The sequence below is a fragment of the Gavialis gangeticus genome, unplaced genomic scaffold (genome assembly GCF_001723915.1).
Source record: "Gavialis gangeticus isolate Ggan-Ray unplaced genomic scaffold, GavGan_comp1, whole genome shotgun sequence".
In the NCBI taxonomy this organism is placed as follows: Eukaryota; Metazoa; Chordata; order Crocodylia; family Gavialidae; genus Gavialis; species Gavialis gangeticus.
The window spans coordinates 2,143,017-2,152,724 of NW_017728960.1; the positions used below are offsets into that span (position 1 = coordinate 2,143,017).

Consider the following 9,708-nt stretch of genomic DNA (forward strand, 5'->3'; position numbering starts at 1 on the left):
CTGGCACCCCCAAGATGCTCCAGCATCTGGCACCCATGTCTGGGATGGGTGAGGGCCTCCTATCTCAAGTAGGGTCCAGGCCTCTTCTCTCCCTGGCAGCAGAGGCTTTGCATGGTGAGCTGTGCAGGGTCCTGGCTCTGGGCTAGCTTAGCAGCCAGCTCCATGCCAACCAAGCCCAGTGCCCAGGGTAATCAGGCCTGGAGCCAACTCTTTCCCTGCTAGCTCTGCAGAGCTCGGGGGGCGGGGGAGCAAGGAGCCAGCCTGGTACAGCTCTGGGCCCATTCCCAGCCCTGTCTGCTGGGAGATCTTGCCTGCCCCTGGCTCTGGAGCTTGTCTCAACCCAGGCTCCAAGGATGCCGGGGTGCTGGGAGATGCCTCCAGGTTGCAGCACCTTTGCTTTCATGCTTGCAGTTTGCCCCGTGGCCTCCGATCCACCCTGGGCATATCCAAGCATCATGGCTTCGTCCCATCCCGGCTTCCACCTATGCTCTGAGCTGGCCACGTTGCAGGAAGAAGGATGCAGATCAAGGTCATGCTGGGCCTGTGTGGACACCATCAGGGTTTGACCCCAGAGACCTGCCTATGGGGCTAATGGCAAAGACAGGCCCGGGCGGGTAAGAGCTTGTGTTCCCTGTTGTACAGGAGGTGGGTGTGGGGCTTGCTGCGGGGACTTCCCTGCTGCAGGGATGTGACTTCCCCAGGCTGCTGGAGCCTTTGGCAGGGCATCTAGCCTGTATCCCCTGCTCCAACACCCCCAGCCTGGTCCACCCAGCTCAGGGGGATGCTCTGACACGTGACCGGGACCGTGGGGCCTGCGATGCTCAGTGGAAGAATACAGCCCAGGCCAGACCAGCATCTGGTTACACAACTCAGCGGCACCGCCCTCCCGCCGTTATGAAACGCAAAGCAGCTGCCTCCAATTTCAGTTAAAAAAAAAGGAAAAAACCCCCAAAACAGCAGCTCGGGCACTGTGCGTCATGGAGCTGCGGACGCTTCCCATTGCTTCATGCTCGCTGGGATTAACCCTCGGAGCAAATGCGTGTCTGGGATCGGGACATTGCAGGGCAGGGCAGGTATTTCCCATGCAGCTGTGATTGAGTTGTCCTAGGGTTTCCTCTCCTGTGTGACCAGGGTAGGTGACGTGTGAATAGATGCCTTGGCTTGATGAGGCCCTTATCACTGTTTCATGGATCCTGGGCCCTTTCTCCCTGGAGCACCTCGGGGCAAAGGGCAGGGGAGGTGGGGGGGCAGGGGTATGGATGTGTACTGGAGCTGCCTGGGCACATGGCGGGTTTATCCCATTTGGGGTGCTTTAGACACAGAGGGGTAAGGGAGATCTCGGATGATGGCCATTGGCTCACCTGAGCAGCCATCTTACACCGCCTTGTCCCGCCATGCCCATGCATGTGTTCATCCACCCCATGCTCATCCACCCCCCATCTCACACTCCCACCTCTCTCCCACCAGGGATTGCAAAGACTCATTAAGCTCTGACTTCCCCAGTTCATCCCTAATTTTGTTTCCTGCTCTTGTCCCGGCTGTTCCTCTCCCTCCCCTGCCGATACACCCCATGGCCCGGTGCCAGCTGGTGCCCCTCGCACCCAGCGGGGCGGTGGCTGCATCCGCCCATTCTTCTCTGCCCAAAATTGGGCCCGAGGGGAGGGCAGGACATGGGGCCCAGGGCTCCCCAGCCCATTGTAGCCAATGCCTGCCAGGACGTTTGGGCGCTCCTCCGCTCATTGGCCTTGTTTTAATTTCCAGAGCTGGAGGGGGTGTCCCCAGTCATGTACGCTGGCTATAAATACTGAGGGTTTTTGCTCAGCCGCTTGTCTGGCCAGCATCTGTCAGCCTGTTTCCTGCCTGACTGCCTTGGTAAGTGGTTTGTTTTATTGAGATGCTTGGGGCTTCAGCTGCTCCAGCTACTTGTGGTTTGTGCATGGGGGGCTGGGGACATGGCCAGCCCTGCAGTTTGGGAGAAGGGGGCGCTGCCTTTGCTGCAGCCGATGCAGATGGTCCTGAGCTGGGGTGGTGGAGGCAGCCATGGGTTCCCCACTTGGCCTGGGTCTTGGAGCTGCCCTCTGCATCCAGGCAGTTTTGGGGTTAGCGGCAGGTCTGGGGCTCTGCTCTGATGCAGCCAGGGCTGCAAAGGGCCTCCCCGGACCCACGCGAAGGGTGATGCCTCCTCTGGAGTCTGGGCTCGTGCAGCAGCCTGCCTGAGGGCTGCAGTACTTGTGCCCCCCCATTGTATTCCCGTTATGCCCCCAGACCCCAGGCTGTCATTGCCTGCCCCCCACAGCCATTCTCCTGCTAAGCCCTCAGCCCCCAGCCTGTCATTGCTCAGTCCCCCCAGCTGCGCTCCTGCTAAGCGTCCAGCCCCTGGGCTGTCATTGCAGTTGGCGCTGGCTGCCAACGCCCATCTGTGCTGCCAACATGACCTCGGGGGAGGCTTGGGAGTGGGTAGGAAACGGTGACGCATCCTCCTGCCTTGGTGCAATTAGCAGGTGGGGGCCCTCCCTCTGGGGGTGCAGGGCAGGGCTAGGCTATAGCCTTAGCACTGGTCCCCTGGGCCCGGGTGAAGGGGCTGTGACTGGAGGGCTTGGTGGGGATGCCGGGAGAGCTGGGCATGCCACAAAAGACAGGACCCAGGTACCTTGCCTGTGCTCCTCCTATGCAAAGGCACCCAAATGTATTCAAATCTGCTTCTGTCCCTGCACCCTTAACCCCTGGGCCAGCTGGTCCCGGCTCGGTAGGGAGCTCTCTGCTTTGGGCCATGCTCTAAGCGGCGCCCTCCCCACGTCTCTAGCTCCCAGACCCGCCATGGCGCATCCCCTGGAGCAGGCGCTGCACGTGATTGTCTCCACCTTCCACAAGTACTCGGGGAAGGAAGGCGACAAGTTGAAGCTCAACAAGGCCGAGCTCAAGGACCTGATGCTGAAGGAGCTCCCCAGCTTCATTAGTGTGAGTGGGGGGACTGGGACCCCCAGGTGCTCGGGGTGGTGCTGGGACCCTGGCACAGGAGCCCTGTCTGCCCCTGTGAAGGGGTCCAGTGGCCTCTTGCAGAGGGGGCTCGGTCCCTGCTCAGACCCTTCTCAGATAAATCTATTCTGCCCCTTTGGAGAGGGGAGGGGGCAGGAGGTGCCCACGCCCTGTCCTAAACAGTTCTGCCCAGGGCGGGCACGCATGGACGATGGGGTGGAGGGAGGTGGGTGATGCTCCGACCTGCAGGAGGGGTGCAGCGCATTTCTGGGCCAGGCTGAACCCCGCTCCCACCTCCTTCCCCCTGGCAGAAGAAGACTGATGACGCCAGCTTCCAGAAGATGCTGAGCAACCTGGATAGCAACCGTGACAACGAGGTGGACTTCCAGGAGTATGCCACCTTCCTGGCCTGCGCCGCCATGATGTGCAACGACATCTTTGAGGGTTGCCCCGACAAGATGCCGCGGAGGAAGTGATGGTCCTGGGCCTGGGCTGTCCTGCGTGGGCCCCTCCTGGGACCCCCACTGCATTGCCCACAAGTGCCTTGAGAGCCCGTCGAGAGCCCGTGCAATAAAGTCACTTCCAGAGAGTCCCGCGTGTCTTCGGCTGTGTGACCGGTTTCCGGACTGTGTTGCACATGGAGTTGTAGGGGTGGGTAAAATACCCCCACAAGGTCCCTGTGGGGTCTTCAAGGTTTCTGCCAGCTTTGCTCAAAGGAGCAGGGGTCCGATCCAGGCACAGGGAAAAGTGCAGCAGACCAGGGTTGGGGGCTTTGCTTCTTCCAACTCCGGGATAGCAGCCCACAACTGCTGGCAGCAAGAGGAGCTCCTCCTAGGCTGTACCCCCCTCCAGGGGGCTCCATCTTGGCAGGTGACCCCATAAGACCCAGGTCCTTTCCTACCTGGGTGAGTTTATTGCAGAGCTAGAGCCTGCTGCAGCCCCTTCCCCCCCAGCTCAGTGACCATGGGGTCCCAAGGGCAGAGTGAGGGGCTGGGCCACAGCCCTCCAGGGCAGCTGGCTGCATGGCCCCAGGGTCACCCACAGGGAGGTGGCAGTGCCTGTGGTTCAACTCTACTGGATGGAGCCATGGTTGCTGCATGGCGGGGCTTGGACAGTCCCAGCAGACCCTTGGCTCTTGCTGGGCACCTGTCCTGGGCCCTTGCTGTCCACCCCCTGCCTTGGGCTCTGAATCTCCCCAGCTGGGCACTGCTAAGCAACAGGGCCTTGCCCCTGTGGAGCATCCTGCTTGCTGAAATCCCTAGTGCCAGGAGCTGGCACTGCCATGGAGACAGCAATGTCCTTGGGAACATCCTCTATACCATGCTCCAGCTGTCCCCTTCCCTCCCATCCCCTCTGCATGGGGCTGGATTCTGCTCTGGATTTCCTCTGGGGGAGCTGTGAGCTGAGGGGTAACCCCAGGCCACCCCGGGCAGTGGGCACAGGGGCCATCTGGCTCCAAGGCCGTGCCCTGGCTGCACCCCACAAGCATGGGCAGGCAGTGACCCCAGGGACCTGGGATCCTGGCAACTGCATCCACTTTCCATTGGCGCCTGAGCCAGAAGAGTATAAGAGGAGGTGCCTGCCCTGGACTCTCTGCACCCGTGATCTCCTCCTTGGTAGGTCGGGGGGTTTGATGCCATCAGCTGGGCTGGCGAGATGGCGGGGATAGGCTGGCTTGGGGACTTCTCTGTCCTGCCCTCTCCAGATGTGCAGCAGCTGCTGGCTCTAATGCTTCTGCGTGGGGCTGCTGGTCTGGCAGGATGGTAACTGCATGACCCAGGGGGTCCTGGGCAGATGGGGCAGCTGTGCCTTTCCTACCCCACCTATTCAGGGTCCCCAATGCCCAGTGGCTTGTGGTGCCCGGGCCTTGGGCATGGGGTTAATTCCACCTCCCCCTGCACCCTGGAGGCTCCTTTCCTGTGTCCCCAGCCTTGCAGGGCAGGCCCCCGGGTGGGGGAGAGCTGTGGTTCTTTTGTCCCACTGAGCTGGGGCAAGGGCTGTTCAGGGGAGGAGCCCAGGTGCAGAAAGGCACCTAATTCCTCCCAAGCCTCTTTGAAAAGCCTCATCAATAGGACCCACCTGGTCCGGGTGTGAGTGAGTAGGCGCCCCAGGGCAGTGGAGCCACACCCTGCCGGCAACGGTTGGGCATCTGCTGTTTGCTCACTGGGTTGCTAATGGTGAAGGACCCACGCGGAGGCTTTCAGGGGCATGGCTTTGATGCACTGGGCCAGGAGAGCCCATTGCTGTAAGCACCCACCCGTGCTAAGGGCTGCGGTACAAGGGGCTGCACACACAATGGCCATGCTGGAGGGGGTGGGGGGCCTGGCCCTGCGAAACCTCTACTGCTGTCCAGAGATTGGATAGAAGGCGGGGAGCTGAGCTCAATCCCCTGCCCTGCCCTGCCACTGCCCCCTCAATGACCTTGGTCATGTCCCCCAGTCTCTCTAGGCTTTATTCCCCACAGCCCGCATCCTGCTGCTTTCCCTGAGCTGAGCAGCCCCAAGGGCCTTCACCCCGGTGTTGTGCTTCCGCTCCCCACGTCCCCTTCTCCCTTGCAGGTGGCATGGAGACCCCCCTGGAGAAAGCCCTGGCCACCCTGGTCCTCACCTTCCACAAGTACTCGGGGAAAGAGGGCAACAAGTTCACCTTGAGCCGGGGGGAGCTGAAGGCACTGGTGAAGAACGAGCTGGGGCTGGGCCAGGTGAGAGCTGGGTGAGGGGCTGCAGCGGGTGTGCCCCTCTCTGTCCTGGATCGGGGCCTTCCCACCCTGCAGGGTGAAGTCCTCCCTGCTATACCCACCGTACCCCCCTGGGTTTCCCTGCCCCTGGCATGAGCCTAGGGGCTGCATGTGACTGGTTGGGCCCCGCTCTGCAGAAAATGAAGGAGCGCAACATCAACGAGCTGATGAAGACTCTGGACAAGAACAGCGACGATGAGATCGACTTCAAGGAGTACTCGGCCTTCTTGTCCGCCCTGTGCATGGCCTACAACGACTTCTTCCAGCAGGACGGCAAGTAGCGGAGCCCCCTGGGCCCGGCGCCTTTGGCCCGGGCTGCAGCGCAGCTGCCTTCAATAAAGAGCTTTCCGCTTGTCGCTCGCCTGAGGTTGTTTTTTCCACTCTGGTCCCTTTCCAGCCTGGTTCTGGCTCCGAGCCATGGGGAGGGACACGGAGAAAACCCCCATGCAGGGGAGGGGCAGATAGGGCAAGTGGTGATGCCCCTGCCCTGTGATGCTCAGGCTACATGAGATGATGCATTGGGGGGGGGGCCCTGCAAAGACTCCCGGGGCCCTGCTGCTACAGGTGGGTCAGGGGCTCTGTGGCAGCACTAGCTCGTGGCCTGGGGAGGTCTCTCCCACACGTATCACCATGGGGACCCACTTCCGCCTTGCCCCAGAGCCCAGTTGGCACGGGGCCGGTCTGTGCTGGGGGGCTGAGTGCGGTGGGGCAGGGTCCATAGCACTGGGTAGAGTCCGGGGCAGTAGGGGCAGGGCTTGTGCAGAGGGGCAGGGCTTCCCCAGCATCCGGTGAGGCGGGTGGGGGGGGGCATCTAGCCCCATCTATAAAGGCTGCCTGCTGCCTGGAGTTTCATCCCACGCTCTCCTCTCCTCTCCTCGCTTCTCTCTCTCCAGTGCCTTTGGTAAGTTAGTGCTTTCCCTTTCCTCCAGACTACTGCCATTGCCCCGCCAGCTGTGCCTGCACCCTCTTCCAGCTGTGCCCATGCCCCACTCCCCCACAACACCCCGGCAGGGCAGGCCGTTCTGGAGCTGTCTCCAGGGACCATATCTGGACAGAGAGGCCAGGACTCCCTTTCTCTACCTCTGTCCCCCCCTGCTCTCTCCAGCTGGGTTTGCAGGGTCCCCTAGCAGCCCCCAATGCCTGTGGGAGCTTTGTACCTGGGTTTCCCAGGCACAGACAGTGCTTCTCGGGGCAGCAGGGTTCCAAAAACCTTGGTGGGGGGGTGCCTGGGCGGTGTGGGGGGAGTGCTATGCCCCATTGTGGGGTGTGGCTCCTTGCACAACAGCCGAGCTGGGGGCTGTCCTGGTAGGTCTCGGCTGACACCCCGTGGCAGTGGGCGAGAAGGCACTGGCTCCGGCTGTCTCTCAACCTGGAGCTCCAGGGTTCAGGGTTTGGCCTCTGTGCTGCCCTGTGCTTCATGCGTGGGCCCCACTAAGCCTGAGAGCAACTGCGGGGGGAGCAGTGGGTCTGCCTGTCCCGCTCCCCAGTGCCTCCACCCTGCCTCGCTCCCTTCCCTGGCGTCCGCAAAGGCCTGCGGCCAGTCAGGGTGCCCCGGTTTGGGATCCATGTGGCACTCCCTGGATCTCTGTTCAGAGCCAGGCCCTACCCCTTCTTTCCTGTCCTTTCCCCATGCCCATCCCCAGGGTGTCTTGGAGCCCTGCCCCCCTGCTTTTCTTGGGAGCATCAAGGTTGCACAGCAGCCCCCGGGTGTCCCTCGACCAGCCATGCCAGAGAGCCGTGGGCACCCGTGCACTCTCCCTGTCCTTGCTCCATCCCATCTCCAGCCCCCGTGGCCCCTGCTGTGGCTCACAGGCATCTCTGCCCCAACCCAGATCCACCCCGCAGCCATGTCGTGCACCCTGGACCAGGCCATCGGGGCCTTGATATGTGTCTTCCACAAGTACTCAGGGAAGGAAGGCGATAAGAACACATTGAACAAGAAGGAGCTGAAGGAACTCATCCAGAAGGAGCTCGCCCTCGGCCCGGTGAGTGGGACTGGGGGCAGCAGAGTGTGGTAGTGTCCCGGGGGCCAAAGCCTGGCACCTGCAGAGGCCCAGTCACTTGGGCCCAGAGCAGCCCCCGCTGGTGCTAAGCGCAGATGGACCCGGCCTGGAGGAGGGCAGAGACGGGAGGGAGGCGAGGGAACCTGCCCAAGGTCACCTAGGAAGTCAGTAGCAGAGCTGGGAAGGAACCCTGCTTTCCCAAGGCTCCAGCCAACAGCTTGGCATCACACCCTTGGGGGGTGGGGGTGGATGGGGGGCAGTAGCATTTGGGGATTTGGCACTGTCCCAACCGCCCTGGCTCATGGCCCAGCTGGAGAATCTACCCAGCAGAGGCTCCCCCTGGGGTTATCAGTGTCTGGATCAGGAGGTTGTGTGTGCAGCCATGTGCATGCATGTATGTGCATGCCTGTCTGAAGGTGTGCATGCGTGTGCGAGGCCAGAACGGCGGGCCCACTCCCCATTTGGCGGCGGGCTGCCACACCTATTCATGACTTAGAGGACAGCAATGCAAAGAATCTGCGTGGTGACTAACGGCCTGGCTTAGCAACCCCAGGACGTGCACAGTCCTGCTCCAGTGCAGGACGGAGTGAGTGCCACCAGAGGGCTCAGGCAGGCAAGGTTCTTCGGGTAGATGTGATATTTTTTATTAGATTAACTAGATAGTTGGAAAAAAGTTCTTTGCAAGCTTTTTGGGCAAGAGAGCTCACACACCCTTTAAAGGGAGAGTCCCCTCATTCCTATACTCCACAGGGGTGTGGTGGGGAGCCTGAGTTGCATGTTTTGGGTTTCTTTTGAAGCCCAGCTTCTCAGCTGCTCCCGCGCAGAGAACAGCAATGAGGGCCCTATCCTTTTAAAGGGAGTGTGAGTCCTTTAGTGGCGCTCACCAGGTTCTGCATTTTGGAGGGTGAGGCCAGCTGATGCCTGTTGAGGGTCACACACAGAACACGTTAACACACCTAACGCATCCTCCTCGCTCCAGAAACTGAAGGAGGCTGAGATCGCCGGGCTCATGGCCGACCTGGATCGCAACAAGGACCAGGAGGTGAACTTCCAGGAGTACGTCACCTTCTTGGCAGCTCTGGCCATGGTCTACCATGAGGAGCTTGTCAAGCACCAGTAGTAGCCACAGCTGGGGACGGGGCAACCTGGAGGGGCCTGCCCTGGGCACCAATCTGGAAAATAAATGCTTTTTTGTAATGTCTTGCCCTGGGCTCCATCTCCCTTCTGTCGCCTTCCAAGAGCAAGCGCCTGCCGGGAATCTGCTGGGCGCGGCACGGCTGAAGCAGACAGGATGGGGCATGGAGGGAGGCTGTGCTGCATGCTGGGACATGGGGATGACTCGTGGGGGCTGTGGCAGGGTCAGCGCACATGGAGCAGGGTCAATGCACGGGGGCCCAGGGTCAATGCACACAGAGCCCCAGGCTGCGGCACTGCTGGAGGCAGCTTGGGCTCAGGTCCCTACAGCCTGATGCCCCCAGGGTCTGGACAGATACATGTCATCCCGGGGCTGAGGAGCTCAGCTCACCTCGGCGGAGATGGGACTGGGACTAGCTTCCCGGATCAAGAGCAACAAGAAGTCCTTTTTTAAATAAAATAGGGGGCAAAAAGAAGGTTCTGGGTAATGTGGGGCCCCTGCAGGACACGCTAGGAAATTTGGTCGTCACACCAGACGACAAAGCCAACATATTTAACGATTTCTTTGCCTCCATTTTCCTGATCAAGGACCAGAACAGCCACCCCCCCCAGGGCTCCCCTCAGGCCCCAGGGGAGATGCACCTGGGCCAAGGGTTAGTGAGGAACTAGTTAGGGAATTTCTGGAGGGACTGGATGTATTCAAGTCGGCTGGTCCGGACGATCTCCACCCCAGAGTGCTGAGGGAATTGGCTGAGGTCATTGCGGGACCCCTGGCACGGCTGTACAAGCACTCGTGGTGCTCTGGTGTGGCGCCAAAGGATTGGAAGAGGGCCAACATGGTCCCCATCTTCAAAAAGG

The 9,708-nt window shown here is 61.1% G+C and overlaps 3 protein-coding genes across 7 annotated transcripts in view; all 3 read left to right on the forward strand.

Annotated features, from left to right (window-relative positions):
• Positions 1-8,920, forward strand: part of S100A6 (S100 calcium binding protein A6) — an 18,678-nt gene extending 9,758 nt beyond the window's left edge. For 3 of the 4 annotated variants that reach the window (XM_019523618.1, XM_019523767.1, XM_019523692.1), the window contains exons 3-5: positions 854-859; positions 7,546-7,698; positions 8,696-8,920. In XM_019523618.1, the coding sequence (XP_019379163.1) occupies positions 7,561-7,698; positions 8,696-8,836 (279 nt within the window). In that variant the 5' untranslated portion in view covers positions 854-859; positions 7,546-7,560 and the 3' untranslated portion in view covers positions 8,837-8,920. Of the gene's footprint in view, positions 1-853; positions 860-6,569; positions 6,615-7,545; positions 7,699-8,695 lie in introns of those variants that run through there. The other variant, XM_019523536.1, reaches the window with a different exon arrangement.
• Positions 1,775-3,565, forward strand: LOC109301875 (protein S100-A4-like). 2 transcript variants are annotated; one of them, XM_019523288.1, is made up of 3 exons: positions 1,775-1,872; positions 2,804-2,958; positions 3,288-3,565. In XM_019523288.1, the coding sequence occupies exons 2-3, from the start codon at positions 2,818-2,820 to the stop codon at positions 3,450-3,452; spliced, it is 306 nt and encodes a 101-aa protein (XP_019378833.1). In that variant the 5' UTR covers positions 1,775-1,872; positions 2,804-2,817; the 3' UTR covers positions 3,453-3,565. The 2 variants fall into 2 exon arrangements, with proteins under 2 accessions (XP_019378833.1, XP_019378741.1); XM_019523196.1 differs by lacking the exon at positions 1,775-1,872 and adding an exon at positions 2,466-2,488.
• Positions 5,193-6,232, forward strand: S100A5 (S100 calcium binding protein A5). The gene is made up of 2 exons (XM_019523415.1): positions 5,193-5,677; positions 5,851-6,232. The coding sequence occupies exons 1-2, from the start codon at positions 5,540-5,542 to the stop codon at positions 5,992-5,994; spliced, it is 282 nt and encodes a 93-aa protein (XP_019378960.1). The 5' UTR covers positions 5,193-5,539; the 3' UTR covers positions 5,995-6,232.
• Positions 8,921-9,708: the final 788 nt, after the last annotated feature.

Excerpts from the sequence above, each read along its gene's own strand:
- LOC109301875 (XM_019523288.1), top strand. The coding sequence starts at position 2,818 with ATGGCGCATCCCCTGGAGCAGGCGCTGCACGTGATTGTCTCCACCTTC. Across the intron at positions 2,959-3,287 it reads AGCTCCCCAGCTTCATTAGT|AAGAAGACTGATGACGCCAG; the intron begins GTGAGTGGGGGG and ends TCCCCCTGGCAG.
- S100A5 (XM_019523415.1), top strand. The coding sequence starts at position 5,540 with ATGGAGACCCCCCTGGAGAAAGCCCTGGCCACCCTGGTCCTCACCTTC. Across the intron at positions 5,678-5,850 it reads ACGAGCTGGGGCTGGGCCAG|AAAATGAAGGAGCGCAACAT; the intron begins GTGAGAGCTGGG and ends CCCGCTCTGCAG.